The sequence below is a fragment of the Euprymna scolopes genome, chromosome 4, assembly GCF_053919585.1.
Source record: "Euprymna scolopes isolate OS-2025 chromosome 4, ASM5391958v1, whole genome shotgun sequence".
In the NCBI taxonomy this organism is placed as follows: domain Eukaryota; kingdom Metazoa; phylum Mollusca; class Cephalopoda; order Sepiida; family Sepiolidae; genus Euprymna; species Euprymna scolopes.
Genome location: NC_136485.1, coordinates 34,152,732 through 34,175,692, shown reverse-complemented (window position 1 = coordinate 34,175,692; position 22,961 = coordinate 34,152,732). Strand labels below are relative to the sequence as shown.

The 22,961-nt window shown below is 36.4% G+C and overlaps 1 protein-coding gene across 1 annotated transcript in view; it reads right to left on the bottom strand.

Annotated features, from left to right (window-relative positions):
* Nucleotides 1-609: 609 nt before the first annotated feature.
* Nucleotides 610-22,961, bottom strand: part of LOC145270605 (chorion peroxidase-like) — a 57,814-nt gene continuing 35,462 nt past the window's right edge. The window contains exons 6-9 of the mRNA XM_080126236.1: nucleotides 20,365-20,466; nucleotides 18,823-18,915; nucleotides 2,967-3,212; nucleotides 610-644 (exon numbers count right to left, since the gene is read on the bottom strand). Of these exons, the coding sequence (XP_079982362.1) occupies nucleotides 610-644; nucleotides 2,967-3,212; nucleotides 18,823-18,915; nucleotides 20,365-20,466 (476 nt within the window). The remainder of the gene's footprint in view (nucleotides 645-2,966; nucleotides 3,213-18,822; nucleotides 18,916-20,364; nucleotides 20,467-22,961) is intronic.

Here is a 22,961-nt window from a genome sequence, read left to right as displayed (position 1 = left end):
TGCTTATTTACAATTTATTTCGAAACATTATTACACTAGCATACAAAAAACGTTTCTCTCCTTTTCTTTTCCTTTCGTTAACATATAATATATCCTTTCCTTTACGGTCCATTTCGTTTCGTTCGCAGCTTTCTTTTCCTGTTTACTTCTTTCCGATTACTGTTTTACGTATTAATTTTCCGGTTAACGCATTACAAAATGTAAAATGTCCATTTGTCACAGCTATTACGAACAAATCAATCTCGATTAGTCACAAATCAATTTATGTGTGCTTTGACATATTTACCGACTCACATCGATCATTACTACATTTAAACATGTAAACAATGCATTTCTATATGCATCTCTTTAGACCGACGTTCCGTATGCTTTTGTTTCGTTTCTTTTAATGTTCCCATTTTTCAAATTGCATCGCGGTTGTAAACATCGTTATGATATAACTCATACCAAAATAAATTTCACTACTGACGCTATTTTTCGCACAAACTATGTGTTTTCTTTTGGGTAATATTTACTCCATTAGATTATAATTATCTTTGAATTATACAAAGAATACTAATCTGTTTGTGCTAAAAATAGCGTCAGTAGTGAAATTCATTTTGGTATGAGTTATATCGTAACGATGTTTATAACGGCGATGCAATCTGAAAATGGGAACATGAAAAGAAACGAAACGAAAGCATACGAAACGCAGTAAACCGGAAGGTTGTGTTTTTAGAGATGCATATAGAAATGCATTTTTTACATTTTTAAATGTAGTAATTCTCGATGTGAGTCGGTAAATATCTCGAAATGGATTTTTACCTTGCATTTACTTAACTTCAAAAATTAACTGAATTGGTAAGCTCGCACAAAACAAAAATCTCATCACTTTCTTTCCCTCACGTGTACAAACACTTTCTTCCACGGGGGAAATTACGTTAGGTCCTTAATCTTCAAATTCCTATTTCAGTCACCTAAATTAATTAGTGTGATAGGAGCTTAGGAAATTTCGGCATAGAATGATATGCCCGTACATTATTACATTACGGTAAAAACATCGTTCACATTCCACAAGTCAACTTCGATAGGTTTCCGGGTATGCTGACACGGTTACGGGTTGTCTATTTCGAAAGCCTTTCTTAACAGGGGGACGTTTTAGGTGTCTATTCCGAGACCAGTTTAATTGGAAATGTTTCGCTTTAATTAATAAGACTGGGAAAGTTTTACATGGAACATTTTTGCTTATAAAAAACAGACAATCACGTGACATATTCATCAGGGTTTATTATGGGCGTGCGCCATTTGATAACCAAAACAAACCCAAAATATTTATTGTATAAAAAAAAATATCAAAATATAATTGGACAAGCATTTAGTGAAAAATTTGCGTTAAAAAATTATACTTTTAAATCAACAATTTCGTAATGAAAGCAACATCGGATTTTTATAAAATAGTTTCTTTTTTTCTCGGATAAATAAATATTCGAAAAGTTCTTTGGAAATTAAAGCAACTACATAATTGGAAAAAGATTAATTTAAAAGTTTGCGTAAAATATTTAACAGTTTAATAAAACAATTTGGTAATGAAAGCAACATCGGATTTTTTTTTCCAACAAATAAATAATTGAAAACGTTCTTTGGAATTAAAACAACTTTGAAATTATTTTAAAGGATTGCTTCTTCTTCTTTTAACGGGGAAGTGGGTTGTTTTCTTTTCTTTAAATTTTGGGTTATTTATTTCATGCTTCGGCCATAGTCTAGCCAGGATTTGCACAGAAGGTGCGTGAAATAAAATGACGTCTACAATTTCGGCAATAAAGTGTAGAGGCACCGTTATTCTTTGGATTATATTCGTTGGGGGGGGGGCACAATTTGACACATAAAAATGAAATCAGATGGAGCGAAATTATAGTTTCCCTTCCATTTTTACAACAACCGAACAAATAAAGGGGATTGATTTACTAGGATTTTTATTATAAGCTGAGCAATTATTAAAATTATTTTACTGTTTTCGCATTTTCGTTACATTTGTTACTTTGTAATCGCTGGTAGCCCACTTTAAAAATTGAATACAAGACGAAATTAAACAGAATGGTACTCATGCAGAATTTGACCCCCCCCCCCCGATTCCATATCATTCCACGGGATTCAACCGAGCGTTGTTTAAATGTTGAAACACTAAATCAATATTTTATTTATTTATTTGCATAATTAATTAATTAATTCATGATGGGAGTATTTTTTCTGTTTATTTTCTGAACATCTGTTGACAAAAATTCCGTTTGCAAAAAGAAACGTTCACTGCCAATTTTCTTTAAAAAAAAAAAATGCAAATTTTCCTGCCAAAAAATATTTATGGTAAAAAAGGAATCTTTTTTGGCGGAAAAAAATTGCAGAAAATATTAAAAGTACATAAAAATACAAAATGCAATTTTTCTTGACGAATGTGTTCCATTTTAACAAACTGAGCCACAGCAACGCGTGGCCGGGAACAGCGGTATATATCATAATATGTTAATAAATCTGCATTTATATTACACCGGATATATCACACTATACAATATTATATATTATATCATATATTATAATATGTTTATCAATTAACATTTATGTTGCATCCTATATATCACATTATACAATATAGTATATTAATTATGCATTATAATATGTTTATCAGTCAGTATTTATGTTACACCGGATATATCACAGTATATAATATATTATATTGCATTATATGTTACAATATGTTTATCAGTCAGAATTTGTGTTACACCGGATATATCACACTATACAATATAGTATATTACACCACATATTATATACTATACAACATGATATATTACATTCGTTATATTATGATATGTGACATTATATATTACAGCAGATATATTTCTTTGTGAGATTCTAGGTTTAATATTCTTTTAAATACGATATTGATATTTTAAGTGGGTTATTTTCTTAAAAGCAAGAGATTATCTACTTACTATATTGAAAGGTAGAGTAAAGCTGAAAGTATTGCATATTATCTTCACCTAAAAGAAGTGGTAAAATCTCTTCATATGCAATATGTTGAAACTCGGCAATGACAATTTTCCTTGCCTCTTGAAATAGTGTCTCATTGTCCCAATCATTTCTTAGTTTGAGCAAACCATCCACAATATAATTATGTTCTCTGATCCAAAAAGTGTGATGTGTAGTTATGGTAATGACCGCACTGGCTCGCCGGTCGCCTAGTTGGAATGGAATAAAGAAAATAGGTTTGATTAATGAATAAATTTCTATTTAAAAACATATGCATTCTGTAGGAAAAATAACACACATTCCTTTAAACTCACATTAACACACTTACTACCTAAAATTTACACACACACACACATACATACATACATACATACATACACACACACTTGTGCATACACACATGTGCACGGACACACACATTTTCTAAGAACATAACCATAACCTTCATATGTGCAGTCAGCACCAACCCTATTCAGGGTTTAATCGGCTTCCTCCGAAGGAGGAAGTTCATGGGAGTATGAAATTCACAAGCGGTCCCCAGTCGCATGTATATCCCCGTTAGGGGAGATGATGACGTTAGGTTTTTGCAACTTTTTTGCAGGGAGGTGTCGACGTCCTCCTACATACATCACTTGGACTTCCCAAATTGGTCACCCATTTTAGTAATGACCAGGCTCGAGGTTGCTTAACTTCGGTGATCTGACGGGAACCGGTGTGTCAACGTGATTATGCCGTATTCATATGTATAATCAAGACAATACATGGCTATTCATAACAGTAGTATACATACACCAAAAATGATTTAAATTCTCTACTCAGTTAACAGGTTCACTGCAGAGGGGAATGCTAAGATAGACACAGGAGGAAGTAAAACACAATGGACAAAAGAAAGAGAGATGAATAAAGACCTGGATGTAAAACAGATATTTTACTGGAGATGCTGCCACTGCTGCTGCTGATGATGATGGTGATAGTGGTTTTTATACACCCTCTGATCACATTCCTTAAAACTCACATTTACATACTCACTACGTAAAATTTACACACACACACACACACGCGCGCGAACGCACGCACGCACGCACATTTTCTAGGAAAATACCCATAATCTCTATGTGTATAATCAAAACAATGCATTAATAATTAATGTATATAAGAACGGACACTAAAAGTGTATTTTTTCTTTAATTAAAAATAAATGAATAACTCTCATTGAACAGAACCAAGAAAACAGACATGATTAGCAATCACACTAATTATAATAATTAACGTGATTATAATAATTAATGTGATTAATAATTATATAATAATATTATATTATAATAATAAGTAAATAAATAAATATAATAATTATAGTATAATTATTATTATTATTATTAATAATAATTATAATAATAATGTGATCATAATAATTAATGTGATTTATAATTATATAATAATATAATATAATAATAATAATTAAATAAATATAATAATTATAGTATAATAATAATAATAATAATAATAATAATTATTATTATTAATTATAGTATAATACTAATAATGTGATCATAATAATGTGATCATAATAATTAATGTGATTAATAATCATATAATAATATGATATAATAATAATAATTGAATAATAAATATAATAATTATATTATAATTAATAATAATAATGTGATCATAATAATAAAGAAAACTGAGTTGATTAACGATCACATAATAATTAACGTGATTAATAATTATATAATAATATAACATAATAATAATAATTAAATAAATAAATATAATAATTATAGCATAATAATAATTATTAATAATAATATTAATAATAATATTAATAATAATAATAATAATTATTATTATTATTATTATTATAAAAGTAAAGTGATCATAATCATTAATGTGATTAATAATTATATAATAATATAATATTATAATAAGAATTAAATAAATAAATATAATAATTATAGTGTAATTATTATTATTAGTATTATTATAATAATTATAATCATTATAATAATAATGATATTATAATCAATAATAATAATAATAATAATAATAAAAAAAAAAAAAAAAAAAAAAAAAAATAATAATAATAATAATAATTAATGTGATTACCGAGAAAATAGTTTTGGAAGCACATGTATTGTATAAAAATCACACACACATACATTACCTAAAAATCACATTCATACACTCACTATCTACAATCTACATACACACACACACATATTTTCTAAGAACTTGCACATACTCTTCATGTGTATGTAAAACCAACACAATACATGGCTATAGATTGCATAAGTATACAAACCTAAGGAAATGATTTAAATTCTCTACTCATGCGTTACTAATCTTGATAAAATAGAATATCAAATAGGGAAATGTGTGCTGAACAGGAAACTTCGATAGTATGGCCACGTTGGAAGGGAACGAATGAGAGTTCTTCAGTTAGTAGATGTAGAACAGTTTAGGTTACATGTTCACTGCAGAGGAGAATGCTAAGATAGACATAGGAGGAGGTAAAAAAATCGATAAAAAAGAAGGATAAATAAAAATCATTTTTTTTTTACAAAGGGATCACCACATATCAAGGTCCGGAGGCCACTCAAGGATAAGGGTTAATGTGTGTTTTGTAGTTATTGGGACAGTTGCGTAATAATCGTTTGTAGTAGTGATTTAGTATAATTAGATTAATTACAAGGATGGTGAACAAGAACTTGTTTATGTTGGACTTGAAGATAATGATATTGTAGTCAGCTGAAGTGCAGACTGGCAGAACAGAGTTCTACAAGTAGGCAGTTCTAGGGAAGAAGCTGTGTTCATAAAATCCACGCTTAAGTGTAGGCAAAGATAGAGAGTAGAGGAATTTATTGATAGTGATTTTGGCTATACGAGTGTGTTTTTGTGAAGAGGAGGGACCACAGATTGGAACTCAGTCGAACACTTACCATGAAAATATTAATGCATGTAAAACAGATATTTAATTAGAGATGACGCTGCTGCTACTGCCGCCGCTGCTGCTGTTGCTGCTGATAATGATGATGAGGAGGAGGTGGGATTCTACAAACCCTCCGATCACATCGAATTTTATCAATGAAATTTTATCACTATTTTTGTTTTCTAATCCTGCTTTATAATTCATCAGTTGAGGGTGAGGAAATTAATGTTTTTAGCTAATGTTTTGATATTTGTCGTCCGAAGGGTCGATCTTCAAAACAATACCGATCTGGTAAAAATCTGTAGCTTCTGTCGAAAGTTTTAGGCATACATACATACATACATACATACATACATACATACATTTAAACAGATAGGTGGGATTTATATTATAGAAGATGACTCAGATACTTCATAAATGCCTATCCACTACCTCAGAATATTTCTTTCTGCTATGTCCATCTTCTGATTCATGCTTGTAAAATACTCACAGTAAGAACTCGTCTTCCATCACAATGGGGAAAAATCCTTTCCTTCTTCTATGTGCATAGGATCAGGAGGAATTTCCAAGAACAGAGCTTCTTTGCGAGGGCTTTCCTTCTATGGAACTCATTACCATGGGTTTATAATATACATATATGTAATATATCTTCAAAATTAATGTCGAAAGGTACAAGTTGCTAACTGGCACATAGGTAACCAAGTTTTGTTCATTTACTTACTCCTTCCATGTGCTTAGTGTAAGGAGAAATTTTCTAGATCTTGTGTTTGCATTATTATTTTATTCTGCAATGTTTTTCAAAATGGTTGGACAGTAGAAGCCAGACAAGACAGTGTTGCATAGATTGTCCTTCTTTCCACATTCGCAGATGGTTGGCCAGTTTTGAAACCTCAGTTAGTCAAAGCAAGTTTTGATCGTCCCATTCCTGCTCTTAGGCAGTTGAGTGTTTTCTATTTAATAGCAAACGGAAATGTACTCAACCAAAGCGTGATCAAAGGTTAGATAATGTCTAGAAGTGTAAGCCATGTTTAGTTTCAGAATAGTTTCCGATGGTTCGTTGTTCTAAACAAGTTTTGAGAGGTAACTAGTTTGCATTAGACAGAACAGTTTCTGACGGTTCGTTGTTACACACAAGTCCTGAGAGGTGACTTGTTTGCAGTAGACAGTTCCACAGAGCAAAATATTCTTACCGTGTCGAGACGGAAAAAACATGTGAAATTGCTACAGAAAAGATTTAATATTTATGGAGCAATTCTGGTTTCTGATTGGTTGTTAGCAGAACGTGAATTAATTCAATTCATCAGTTCTTAGCAGCATCGTTTATAAATAGAATCGTCCGACTGCGTGGGATCATACCCCATTATAACATTACTCTCTTGAGATGATGGGATGTCTCCTAGCGGCCTCGGCTGCATGGAGACAGGGTAGTACCAGTCAAGGATTCGTCACTTGACACTCAGCCCAACAGGTGAGGGGCCGGGAACCGGCCCAGCACCTGTTGGACTGAGGTACACCGCCTGGGTAATACCTAGGAGGTCAACCCTCCCAGGCCATGCCACCGGGCTTTCCGGTGGGGCAAGTTTATTGCTTGCTGCCTGAGGCGCCCCGACCAGGGAATGCCGACGGGGTTACTCAGGCAATTTTTAAAATTGCAGGAGTGCCCCTCCTTTAGGGGAGCCTGCGGGGTTCCCACTTTCCGGCCTTGTGCCACATTTTGCTGAGGTGGGTAGCAAATAAATATCTACCCCATTATAACACTCTTTTGATGGGATGTCTCCTAGCGGCTTCGGCTGCAGGGAGACAGGGTAGTACACGTCAAGGATTCGTCACTTGACACTCAGCCCAACAGGTGAGGGGCCGGGAACCGGCCCAGCACCTGTTGGACTGAGGTACACCGCCTGGGTAATACCTAGGAGGTCCACCCTCCCAGGCCTTGCCACCGGGCTTTCCGGTGGGGCAAGTTTATTGCTTGCTGCCTGAGGCGCCCCGACCGGGGAATGCCGACGGGGTTACTCAGGCAATTTTTAAAATTGCAGGAGTGCCCCTCCTTTAGGGGAGCCTGCGGGGTTCCCACTTTCCGGCCTTGTGCCACATTTTGCTGAGGTGGGCAGCAAATAAATATCTACCCCATTATAACACTGTTGTGATGAGATGTGTCTCCTAGCGGCTTTAGCTGCATGGAGACAGGGTAGTACAAGTCAAGGATTCGTCACTTGACACTCAGCCAAACAGATGAGGGGTCGGGAACTGACCCAGCACCTGTTGGACTGGGGTACGCCGCGTGGGTACTACCTAGGAGGTCCACCCTCCCAGGCCTTGCCACGGGGCTTTCTGGTGGGGCAAGTTAATTGCTTGTCGCCTGAGGCGCCCCTACAAGGGAATGCCGACGGCGATGCCCAGGCAATTTTTGATAAGAGTGCCCCTTCTTTAGGAGAGCTTGCTTATTTCCACCTTCCGGTCTTGTGCCACATTTTGGTGTGGTGGACACCAAATAAATAGCTACCCCATTATACGTCCAAAATATTGCAACATCCTCCCTATTTTTAATAATGGGGAAGTCCCTTGTGTTCGTTCTGCTCAAAAATAAATATATATTTTTATATTCAATTATACATAACAAAAATTAGAAATCATTTGGATTTTAGAATTTTAGCATGTAAAAAGACGCCATTTTTAATTGTGTTCAAATGTCAAAACAGATATATGTGTACAGAGAAGAGAAATAAAAGAAATGGAAAGTATTTTAACCTGAAAAAAGGGGTGGGTATGTGAAACAAGAAGCCATTTCTTAAATTTGATTATGCAGTTTTGTAAAAAAATGAAAAGAAAAGAAAAACGCATACATATAAATAAATATACATAAAAATAAACATACATGCAATATGTACCCGTTTAAAGAGTTTTTTTCTGTTAATGAAAACAATGCAAAAAGATATAGGACATTTTTGAAAAATAAGATAGAAAACTAATGTGCGCAAAAAAATAAAAGTCAATTGTAATTTCTGCGCGCCTTAAAATAAGCATACAAAAAGTAGTTTGTCGAAAAGGAAAGTTAAAATAAGTTTTTTTGTTTTTTTATTTCAGAAAAGCATTAGTTACGCATTAGTAGGTTAAAGTGTTAATACAAATAAAACGGATACAGTTTAACGTCTTGTCCAGGGGTAATTTTTTTTACATATAGAAATTTATATACATACAGGGCCGTGAAAAAAAATTATTCAGTCGAATCCCCCAACAAGTTTTGAGAAAAAAACGTTGTAACTTTATTCTTGTTGCGGGTTTCGTGAATACATTAGCGACGTTTTGTTCTGATGATATGTAATTCAAAATAATGGATTCCTTTTTCACCTCGTTTTTTATGAAATGGTATTTTATATCTATATGCTTAGATCTTTGGTTGATTATCGTGTTCTGTGATCAGACTATACTGGCTTGATTATCACAGTTAATTACTACGGGGATTTTAGTTAATTCTGGCTCTAAAATAGTCTTTAGAATATTTTTAAGGTAGAGTTCTTCCTGTGTCGTGTGTGTGATCGCAATAAATTCTACTTCACATGTAGAGAGAGATACAATCTCTTGCTTTTTAGATTTCCATGAAATAATAGGCCCATTTTCTGAGAGTCTGAAACAATATTCAGATATACTCTTGCGATCTTCGTCGTTTCCCCAGTCTAAATCCGAAAGACCTTCTAATTTTAGGGGATTTCTTGATTTTCTAAATACTAACTTCTGTTCTTTAGTTCCTTCTAAATAACGTACGACTTGTTTAGCTCTGTTTAAATCCTTCATTGTCGGTCGTGATAATTTTTGTGACAGTTTTATTACTGTATAGCATATGTCGGGCCTGGTTGCAGTCATTAAATATATAAGACTACCTATAATTTCGCGATATTGTTTGTCATTTATTATTTCAGATTCTGTGTGTATATTTTTATTAATATCATTTTCGACCGGTGTAGAACGTTTCTTGCACTCTCCCATTCCAAATTTTAATAGTATTTCGTCGATGTATCTCGATTGAGTCATCATAACAAGTCCTTTTCTTTGAGTAAATTCTATCCCAGAAACCAGGATATTTTGCCAAAATCGGTCATTTTGAATCTTTTACTTAATTTGTTCTTAACATCGGTTAACATTATGTCACAATTTGATGCGATTAAAATATCATCGACCCACAAAACCAAAATCAGTAGTTTATCGTCTTTGTGTTGGGTATATAAACAGGAGTCTACAGCGCATTGTCTAAATTGCTGTTTAATAATATAATCATGAAATACTGTATTCCAACACTGAGCACTTTGCATTAGACCATATAATGACTGTTTAAGTCGCCACACGCTATTTTTATTTTTCATTATAAATCCCTTTGGAGGGGTAATATAAATTTCACAGTCTATTGGGGACATTCAAATAAGCAGTTTTTACGTCCATTTGAGGGATATTTAGGTCATATTGTGATGCGATTTGCAGTAAAATTCTGATTGCCGTTAGGTTTGTGGTCGGTGAAAACGTAGAAAAATATTCTATACCGTAAATCTGGGAGTACCCTTTAGCAACAAATCTAGCTTTGTGCTGTTCTACGCCTGATGCTGTAGTCTTTTTTGTAAAGACCCATCTGGTAGAAATACCATGTTTATCTTTTGGAAGAGGCACTACCGTATAGGTATCATTTTCGATTAAGGCATCTATTTCTTTTTTCATGGTAATTTTCCATTCATCACAATGTTCTGAATTAATTGCTTCGTTAAAGCTTTTTGGCGCATTTTCCATTGAATAGCAATAGTCGATTTGATAATATTTTATATTGTCGACCACAAAAAATCGGGTCGCCTTCTATTTCCTTTGGGATATCTTTCGACTTCATCATCATCATCATCATCATCATCATCATCATCATCATCATCATGGACGCTCTTGTCTCCGTCATTTTTATTGTCTTCGTTTGTTTTAATTATTTGAGGGAATATAATTTCATCTTCTTCATATGACGGGTTTTCGTCTGTAAAATTAAACGTGTCTGTGAATTTTACACATCGGATTCTTTTTATTTTATTTTTTTCTGGAAAAAATACTACATTGGCTGGACTGTTTTCATCGTATCCAAGAAATATACCTCTGTCGGCTTTAATATTCAATTTACTCTTTTTATCTATATATGCGAAGCAAGTTGAACCAAATATATGCATTATGCTTAAATTTGTTTTTATTTACCACAGAAAAATTCATATGGAGTTTTAGATAGTGTTTTGTTAAAGCACCTGTTGCGTATATAGGCTGCCGCCATAAGTGCGTACGTCCAGAGGTTTTTAGGGAGTTTTGATTCAATGAGTAGGCATTTTGCCATTTCAAAAAGTGTCCGCCACGCACGTTTAGCAGTCCCGTTTTGGTGTGGCGATCTAGGAGCTGATGTTTCATGCCTGATATGATGGTTAATTAGTAAAATTTCAAAGTCTTTATTGGTGAATTCTGTACCGTTGTCAAAGCGAATACACTTGACTTCACCGTAGGGAGCCATGTCGGCTAGATATTTTTTAGTTGCTAGCAGGGTATCAGATTTGTTCTTTAAAGGTAAACCATTATTAAACCTGAATGGTCATCTACGAAATTCAATACGTATCTATAATGTTCTCTGGCCATCGGTTCCACGGGACTGTTACAGTCACAATGCACCATTGATAGGATTTTTTGTCCTTTTTGTCTGGTATCTTGGTTTGATAGTTTGTCATTTTCCCTTGCGTACAGACGTCGCAGTTGAAGTTTTTTGATGTTTATATTTTCATTCCATCAACTACAGTCGGCAACTGAGAAAGAAGCCTTGTTCATGGAATCGACGTTTAGGTTTAGGCATGGAAAAAGAGTAACGGAAATTATTGATTGTGTTTTCAGCCAGACGAGTGTTTCTCGTAAATGTTTGTCGAGAGGAGACCATAGATTGGAGCTCAGACGAGCATTTGCCATGAAAATAACGATAAAACAGAGACAGGCTCGCAACGTCTCTTCTGTAGGAAAGAGGTTGCAGGGAAGAGAAAAGGGCATCCCCCACTAGGCTACGAAGTTTATTCTGAACTCTGTCAATGCCGGGTAAGATCTTCCTAGCAGCTCCTGCCTAGATATGACAGCAATACTCCATCATCAAAGGTTATTGTAACAAAAGGAACATATTTGAAACAGTAACAGTTTGAAATTTAGTTCAGCAAAATAATGTTAAAATTAGAATAATATTTACATAAACATCGAGCTTTTGACGTAAGGATGATATAAACAGAAGCGACGGTTTACTATATCTAAAGTTTTCAGATGAGGAAAGAAAGTTGAGTCAGAACCATCGGAGATATTAACTTTGTGTCCTAGGAGCTTGACGGGACGCGTTTATAGAACGATGTAGAAATCTAGAGAAGCGTTGCAAAATAGGGAAGTCTCAACTCCATGGAAATAAAGTTGTGAAATATAACCCGATTCATGGTTATATTTGGACCGGCCATTAGTGCTTAAAGGAACTGTCATGTTTGTTGAACCTGCTTTTACACGTCAGCCCCACCCTAACACACTGTCCTGACATTATTGACTGTTTACGTTTATACATACGTTTTGTGAACTGTAATTGCATGTGTAACAAACGCACACACGCGCTCGCACACAGACGATGAACGAAAGTTTGTATTTTATACATATATTTAAGCGATAATATTTTACATACATCCAAAGACACTTATGGATGTCCGTATACAAGCACACTAGACAATACGATTCGTATATTATACAGCCATTTAAGGAGACTCTGTGAAATATATATATATATATATATATATATATATATATATATATATATATATATATATATACACAACCATTTTAGATACATATATATATACACACTCCGCTATGATATATAACTTTTTTCTATATAATAAATAAAATATATTTAAAAAATGCACTTCCATGATATTCGCGTTGCAAGCATGTCTTCTTAATTCATGCGTTTTCTCTTCGCTACCAAAACAATCCCCTCGCTTTTCTCCCGAATTAGTTTCTCTTAGTTCATTCATGTAGTTTGGTATGCATTGATCTGCATACCAATGCGGCTTCATTTCTAGAAAGACGCTATAAAAACCTAAAAGCGAGAGTGCAGACGAATCGAGTTCTTGGAACCGAACTAAGTAAGTCGGACCGTAGAATGTCGTACGAACGTTGAGAACTTTTTTTTAATTACGAGCTATTTCGGTATAAAATATAAAGTCGATGCGACCGAGATGAAAGTGGGATTTGTGAAAATTGAAAGCATCAAAAAAGTGAAAGATTATACAATTCGGGTCGAACTTTGATAATTGAAAGCGTCGAGAAATAAAGATTGTAAACGATTTGCCTGTCTATTTTATGTTCGAGAGGTTAGTAGTGTCTGGCGGTGCTCGAGAGGATAATAGCTTCTAGCGCTACTTTAAGTTGATGTGAGTGCGATCTGGGCACGGGGATATAAGATAATCTTTAAAGATTATGGAGAATGTAGTTTGATATGCATTGATTTGCATATGAATGAATCTTCACCCACAAAGACGTTATAAAAAAACCTTAAGTCGAGAGTGCAGGCGAACCGAACTAAGTAGGTCGGACCGTAGAAATGAATGCGTCTATATTCTCAAATCACACACGCCCATAATCTTTAAATATAATTTCACATCATATAAACATTACATATCTAGTGCTTCATACACGGCCAGACTAAAGATTAGCCTTTTACCACACTGCCAAACATAACTAGCCTTCATTACACGACCAGACACAGTTAGCCCATTCTATACCACTAGCCACAGCTAGTCTTTCACATTCTTCTTGACATTCAAGCACAAAAAATCAGACTCGAATCGTAATTCAATCTACTGCATAACTTAACGACACCAACTGCTGTAAAAAAATCCAACTGTAGTCTCGGTCGCGTCAACTTTAAATTAATTCACGCCGAAAACAGCTTGTAATCCAATAAGATTTAATTTTTAAAAAATCCCAGCATCCCGATGACATACGCGTTACATGTACAACTTCTTAATTCTGACGTTTTTTTTGTTTGTTTTTTTTTTTGCTGCAAAAAAACAAAACCCTCCCCCACCACCGAATTCGTTTCTTTTTCATGCATAAGCAAAGCATACTATCAAATCACATACTCTCAACTTCATCGTCGTATTTAAGGAGAGAAAGAGAAAAGGCCCTAATAAATATAGAAAACTGCGTGGATAACACAAAAATAAATGGAAACAATATATAACTCACAATAGAGAAAGGCTCATTATCACTGCAAAAGTACAATCGCAATGAACAATAAAAAAAAACATGGATACGAAAAAAAAAAACATTGAACAAAGTAACGAAATAGTAATTGACATCTGTACAAAACAATGCGATCCAAACAAACTATATTGTAGTGAAGTAGAAGAAAAAAAAAGAAATATATAAGACACAGCTGTTCCTTCAAAAAGGTTGAGCTCTTCAATGTCCAAAAATAATTCACCGTCACAACAAGAATTCACCGTCACTTCTTCCAACCGTCGTTTCACACTCTGCGCTCTTCACGCCTGCTTAAAAAAAGTACCGTTTATATGCGGCCCATTTCTCCACTTATGCAAATTGACTATCAACCAGAGCCATCTAGTTTTCCATTTCTCCAAACAGTCAATTTGCAAAGGGAGACAACTCAAACCACATGCCTCCTTGATCTACACGATCATCACATGTCAACCCATCACGTAGTCGCTCGACCAACATGGCGGCCGTCTCTCTCGCTGCGATCTCCGCGGAGCCTCTTCGTGAACGTCGCTACTTGGCTCGACGTCGCTGTCTTCCTCTGATGACACCACTACCGGCCGCACATCAAGGATGTGTTGAGATATTCCGTCGATAGATACATTGTTCGGGGACTGGACACTTGTCACAATGCCCCTCCCCCAGCGTGTGGTACAGCGAGCATCAGGCGGTTTGATCCACACTTCCTCTCCCACTCGCACAGTCGCTCGCTTCTCGCCTTCCTCCGCGGGTACCTGCGCTGTTCGGGGATGCCGCCACTCGTACTTGAAGACTGCCCTCTGCGGCACTGACTCCACTTTTTGCCCTGACTTTGGAGCCATATTATACCAGAAGACAGCTTCTGGCGGCGAAATCTTGCCCCTTTCAGCTATAGCCTTTATGGTTCTGTGATGCCGCTCCACAATTCCGTTTCCGCCTGGTCTATATGTAGCCCTGAAATAGCACCGCACTCCCCACTTATCCAACACATTCTTTATGGCAGCTGAGCGAAAGGCAGTTCCATTGTCCATTAGCACTTCCGTCACTGGATCCCTCTCCAAAAACACCTCTTCCAAGACCTTTGCAATTTCACCTGCATTTTCCGCCTTGATCTCCCTCCAAATGGCTACTTTTCCTGGTCCACAGTCGACCATTGACAGATACGGCCTCTGTCGATAGTGCGTTACGTCTATCGCCAACCTGCTCCAGTTGTCTGCCACCTGAACCTCACCAGCTTCGTGTCTACTCAGCGCAGGGTCGATTGATTGACACCGGCTGCATCTCTTAACCACTGTCCTAACGGCCTCCTTTGTGATTCTGGGGTCCACCTTCCTGGTCAAGAACAAGGTTCTATCCACTCCAAAATGGTGCATGTCATGCAAATCCTTCAGAGTGTCTTCATTCACACAACCTATTGCAACAGCCGCCTCATTCGGCGCCTTTAGCCAGGTCTTCCGCACCCTCGTCATCACATCTGCTCTGTTCTTCGCTGAAGGAACGATAGTGACCCTAAGTTGAAGATCAAATTCCCTAATCATCATCAATCGACGCTTTACTAGCATCTCGGCAGCGCCTTTCGTCTTCACTCTCCTTTCTCCTGTAACTTCGGACTGGATCCAAGAGAACACAGTGGCTGAGTCGGTCCACACCTCAACATTCCGTAGCCCCCATTTCAAGGCTAAGTTGATGCTCTTCATAACCGCATCCAGTTCCGCCACATTTATGTGAGCCACGTCGTCCTTCTTCCGCAACCAAGCAGCGTCTTCTGCAGTAACACCACCTATCTCCAAGGTGACCCTCACTGCTATACAGCTTGCATCACACCACACAACACCTTCTGCACTGTTGGGTACATGCCAGACACCTCTCACTGGATCCTCCCTCTTCACCTCTTCAATAATCTATCTCATAATGTCCACAGTCTCTTTATCAACTCCATCCTCCTACTTCGCTCCACTAGCTAGCCTTTTGATATAACTACATGCAGTCCGTAGCCATCCGGCAATAGGGTAATGGCCCACCAGTCTTCCGCATATTGAGAAGAGTTCTCGCCTGCTCAATTTTTCCGACACCTCCGGGATCTCATTTCCCCTCCGGAACACTAACCGTCCTTTCTAGTAGTTTCTTAGTTGGAGCCCTAACACAGCTCCTCCCTCCAATGATTCCGAGCATTTTGCAATTAGCCCAAAGCTGTTGAGGTGTTTTACTACGTCCTCCGCAGTTGTTATCGGCTCATCCACCAAAATATCATCAATGTAGGAACTGGTGGATCTTCTGACTGCCTCCTCCTTTCTTAGCACCGTTTTGAGGATCGCTGCCATGATTTTTGATTCAGAATTCAGGCCAAAACCCAACCTAGTCAGGCAGTACGTTCGGCCTTTGTACCTGACCAGCTGGTATTTCCAGAATTCCTGTGAAATGTGGATCTGTAGGTATGCAGATTTTAAATCCACAATCGTCGCAGCCTTCTGAATCTGCCTCCACTTTCGCATGGTCTCTCGGCACACATCCATCACATCGCCTCTCGTGTGACACGCAACGTGTACGTTCAGCTCCATAAAGTCCAGTACTGGCCGAACTTTTTGTTTTGTGGGCTGAACAACCGCCATTAACGGCAGCACACCTTCCACCTTCTCCGTCCATGGTCTTAAAACCCCCTCTGAGATCCATCGATCCACCTCCTTCTCAAATTCAACTCTTGTGCCTCCTCACAACGTATGCTCATAGCATTCCACTCTGTTGTTCAGTATGGGAGGTTCTCCCTTCCATGCCCACTTGACTGTCCATTTCTCACCATCAAAGTGTGCAGAGAAATCTTGGTCCTCTATCGTGCAACTTTTGTCTGACTCGGCCGTTCCTGTGACACCTTTTTCGAATTGCACACCTGCAGCCCCTTGATGTCCTCCAAATCTCACGGAGTTCCTATATACCGTAACGCCCCCTAGTCGAGCAATTGCGTCCATCCCTAGCACCACATCGACACCCGTAACAATTTTGTTAATAACAATCGCCTGGATTGTTAGTGACATCCCACGTACCATCAACCGAACGATACTTGTGCCATTGCACTTCACCTCTCTGCCGTCAACTGCCGTAATGCTGCTGGTTCCATTGCATGTGTCAACCATGTCTTTGGTGACAATTGTTTACGTACAGCCCGTGTCAACAAGGGCTTTTGCACTTCGTCCATTTAGGGTCACCTCTACTTGTGGTGACATACCTTGAAGCGCCTTCATCGAATAAGTGAGGTAGCCACCGGCGCAGTGGCTTCCCCCTGTTCGTTTCTGGGGACAGAATCGGCTGATGTGTCCGATTTCCCCACAGCGGTAACACGTGACTTCTGGCTTTGGCTCCCTGCACTCCCGCGCCATATGGGGGCCTTGGCATCGGTAGCATCTGCCAGAGAACCTGGGTCTCTGCCACAGTCCTATCTGCTTTTCGTCCTTCACAATTTCCTGCTGCAGTTTGCTTCGTTGAGCGACAGCTACGATTCCCTGCTCACTCTTTTTTCCTGGCCAGCACCCTAGCCTGTGTAATCAACTCCGCCACCTCCATAGTATTTACACCGGGCAGTTGCTGCAGAGCTATAGAAATATGGTCCGGGAAGCCATTAATAAAGGCCATCTTAACCATCTGTCGACGGCCTCCTCCATTGAATCCTGCTAGTCCCGTCAACCTCCTGATATTGTTGGCGTAAACATCGACGGGCTCTCCGGTCCACATCATACAGATTAGTTTGCCATATGCCACAAACGGTCCTTCGGTAAATGCTTCCCTCAACTTTTCCTCAATGGCGTCAACAGACAGTCGATCCTCCTTCCGCATCTCCAGATATAGAGCCAGAGCATCACCATCAAGATACAGCGGTATCAAGCTGGCTACATCCGCGATGTCCCGCAACTTAGCGACAAGTTTAACCTTGGTCAGACAGTTTATAACATCTCCCTCTCCAGAGAACGTCTTAAGCATTTCACTGCTGATCCTCTTTGCTTCCATAGTTCCCGCCGAAATAGCTTGTAGTGAAGTAGAAGAAAAAAAAAAAAGAAATTAAAAAAATATATATATAAGACACAGCTGTTCCTTCCAAAAGGTTGAGCTCTTCAACGTCCAAAAATAATTCACCGTCACTTCTTCCACCCGTCGTTTCACACTCTGCGCTCTTCACGCCTGCTTAAAAAAAAAAAAAAAAGAGTACCGTTTATATGCGGCCAATTTCTCCACTTATGCAAATTGACTATCAACCAGAGCCATCTAGTTTTCCATTTCTCCAAACAGCCAATTTGCAAAGGGGGACAACTCAAACCACACAGAGCCATCTAGTTTTCCATTTCTCCAAACAGCCAATTTGCAAAGGGGGACAACTCAAACCACACACACACACACACACACACACACACACACACATATATATATATATATATATATATATATATATATATATATATATATATATATATATATATATATATATATATATATATAAGCCAAGAGAGATAATCCCCAAGCAGACATTAAATGTAGACTGTGCGGGCGAAGAGAAAGAAACGATAAATTGCATCAATAATATAACAAGTAAATCATGAATTTATTTATATGACATTTGTTTCCTTACTTACCACCTCTAAAAAACGGGCAGTTGTTTGGAGAAACGGCTTTCCCCATTGTAGGGAGTAGAGCATTATTCCCAACATTCGTTACTCTCATTTTTGCTGAAACAGTAAAATGGTTGGTTTTTAATAATAACTGAGTGACGAGCATTTTATTTTAAAGCAAACGTGTGTTTACATCTAGTATTAATCGAAACATGCAGTATTAAACAATGTACAAAAATAAACAGTACCATCATTATTATTGCCACATGTTTGAATAAATCTTTAATAAGTTAAACTCGATTAGAAAGTGATTAGGTTTTTTTTATTCTTGTTATCAAAGTTCGACCAAAACATCATGTCGTTTCAGAAAAGAGAATTTTCAGAAACACAAAAATAGAACATTTTTAGCGTGACATTAATGGGACTGAAAACAAGACCCACGATAATAAAGATTGCTTACAACTTTAAATAATGACCTTTTAAACTTTCAGTGGAATACTGAGAGGAAATTTTAACTTTAAAAAGTTCACGTCTTTCAAATAACAAAAACAATAGTTATTCGGAGCATTCACAGTAAAAACTCTTTCTCGTTAACTGGTTAAATGAACATAAACATAGTCGCAGTCTTTTCTTTATAAATACTCTTATAGCATTTTTTTTTACAAGGAAGTCACCACTTATCAAGGCCCGGAGGCCACTCGGGGATAAGGGTTATTGCGTGTACAGTAATCAATGGGATAATATCGTAGTAATCGCTCGTAGTGGGCGGGTTATCAAGAATTTGTTTATGTTGGACTTTAAGACATCCAAGTTGTAGTAAGGTGGGAAACAGGCAAGCGGAAGAGAGTTCCACATGCGTGCAGTTCTAAGAAAGAAGCTTTGTTCATGGAATCTACGTTTTGATTTAGGCACAGATAAAGAGTGGGGAAAATTTCTGACAGTGGTTTCAGCTAGACGGGCGTTTTTTGTGAAATATTTGCGAGAGGGGACCAGAGATTGGAGCTCAGACGAGCTCTTACCATGGAAATAACGATAAAACAAAGACAGGTTCGCAACATCTCTTTTGTGGGAGAGAGATTGCAGAGAAGAGAAAAGGGCATTCCCCCACTAAGGCACGAAGTCTATTTTGTACTCTGTCAAGGCAGGATAGGCTGTTTTTTGCAGCTCCTGTCCAGATATAGCAGCAGTACTCCATCCTTGGCCGTACTTGGCTTTTATATAGATAGAGAATTGCATCAGTAGTGAGATATCTTCTGGAGCGGCAGAAGGATCCCACCATCTTTCCAGCAACCTTGGCAACAGATTTGTGCTCTTCAGAATTATCTGATCTATTTTCTGCTTCTTTTGTTTCAGCTCGTTTTACTTACTGGTCTAGTAGTCACCATTAATTCATTATTTGATTATGATAAAGCTCCCATTTCAGTGCATTATTTAAAAGGATTTTAAATTTGTGGATCTCTCTTCTAGCTGACTGTGTTTCTCTGCGCGCAAAGCTTTTCAAGTCTTCTGCTTTGTATGTACGGCACATGTTCCATAAAAAAATAGTTTTAAGAAATATAATCTTACCACTGTTAGGTTCGCGTAGGGAATTTAATTCCTCTTGAGTGGATCCATAAATTGTCGATCCATCCAGGTAATGGGTAACAACGTTTAATTGTTGTCTAGGACCTGTCAATATTTAAAGAAAAGCAAGAAGGCTTAAGTTGTTTTTTTTTTTATCAAGACGACAATTGGTTCATTCAATTTTACTATAGAGACTGTTGGAATATCTCCTCTGCTATGCTTTTGTGTTCGCTCAGAATTTATTAAATGGATGATTGATCTTAACTTGAATTTACTGTCCTGAAATGAAATTATAATTAACTTTTTAATTTTATATTATTGAGAAATATGTGACTAGAGGGAGCATACTTTTACTAGAGTGGGAAGATAATATTATTACGAACAAACGCTATCTCCCCCGACTAAAAAAAAGGAGGTTAATGCCTGGGAAGAGGATGATAATATAGTTAAGATTTTACATCTATTCATTTATTAGGTTGATACAAAAATAATGTGTTTTTTTTACGTCCAACAAAGTAAAAAACGACATTATTTTTGCACCAATCTAATAATTTATATTTATATAAACATTGTTAATTATTACTTGGGCTGTGACAACAGAATATTTTTTTCATTTTTTTTGACTCTCAAGTATATACCCGACACAGTACTCAACCGAGAACCACATCAATCTATATAAAAAGATGTAAGATATTAACGGATATATACTCAAGAGTCAAAACAACGAAAAGAATGTTGTTGTCACAGCTCTAATTATAACAGAACACGCCGCTTGATTATACAATTTTTTATTTTTTTAATCGTTTAAAAATAATTCTTAGCATCAAAATAATAATAATAATAAAAAAATGAATGGACATTCCCTAAGTATTAGGAGAACTTTCGATTCTTCGTCGCATCATCTTCAGGCAACAAAAACCAATGAAGAAAAAGCCGAGGATAATTATAGATATTAAAAAACATATCGGTGCTCTTCCAGAAGACCGTTTACCACGTAAATTGTGTGACACTAGAATCAACGTTACGGCAGCGGATAAATTGAAGTTAATCATTTTAAAATGTTATTATTCATTTCATGCGTCCTGTTATCTACTGTATATTCTTGGGTTTTAACAGGGGTCACTTCGACTATCTTTGTTATTAAAAAAATAGTTGAATTATTTATTATTTTCGTGTTATTATTTCTCTCAAATCAGAGTGGATCAGTTATGATTTTTAAATGCTGATAAATTCAGCTAGAGATTACCAGGTGCGTGGTGAGCCCTACGGAAAGATTAATGGTAGTAAAACTAATGTAGCTATTAAGTGCAAACTATCTACTAAAACTTGGAGTGGTATTAGCCATGGTCGAGCTGTGCAGACTTAAATAGATTAACTCTTACACATGTTTCTGGAAAAATATTCAGCACGTCAATAATCGCACATCAATATTCGATTTTCAGCGTTAATTGTCCGATAAAAAAAACATATGATATCAAGAAAAAAAAAACAAAAACAAAAGAAACAAAATATAATTTTGTTTCTTCCACCTTATGACACTGAAGCAAAAATACCGATTGGCAAAATATTTGTAGAATGATTAATGATTCTCCAGAAATAATGAACTATCTAGTAATAGAAATAACATTAAACTTAGTTATTGTTGTATGGAAAATATTCATATATATATATATATATATATATATATATATATATATATATATATATATATATATATATATATATATCAATTAGGAAATCTTAAAATTGCCCCCTTCTTTATAATATTCATATAAAATTCTATATTAGAGACTCTACAATAATTAAGCGATTAAGTTAGGTAGCGTGGATATTGACAAGGGTTAGACTGGGTGCATGATTATAACCCAAATCTGCAAAATTGAATCATTCCCAGCGTTGAATCAAGATGGCTGACATGTAAGGCCATAGCTAAACGGTGTAGACAAACCAGAGTCGAGCTGGTGAATGACGTCACGTTGTCGATCTAAGAGAAAACGATCTGTGGAAGCGCGTATGAGACACGGTACCAGCAATTATTTAAATAAATTTTGACATTTGCGAAATGTTACCTCAAAATTTCTGTTCTTAATACTATTTATTTCAGTTCAGAAATTAAATAAATAAATAATTAGCTAAGTGAACGTTTGTATCTCTCTCTTAAGTCAATTCTCTTCATAAATAAAAACCTATGCAAAATTCTCAGCGAACGTTTCCTTGTCGCTTTCCCGTATAAAAAGAATCTGCGATGATGAGGAGGAACAGCGGCATTAGACAAGGACAATATAAGAGCCAAGTACGTATAAAGAACATAGAAAGCGTAAACCATATTTTGAAGTGAAACAACAAATCATAAAATACCAGTCAATAATATTTGCAAAAAAAGTTAATACAATTGTCCATTAGTAAATAATTAATTAACAATTAGTGGATATAAAATTTTTAATTAATTAATTGAAGCCAAATAACTTAATTAATTAATTAATTAGGCATAAACAGCAAAGTATAGTTAGTCGTAGACACATGAAAATACTTGCTAAATAAATTGAATAAAATATTATAAAATAAAAAATACCAGTCAATAATATATGTAAAAAAAGGTT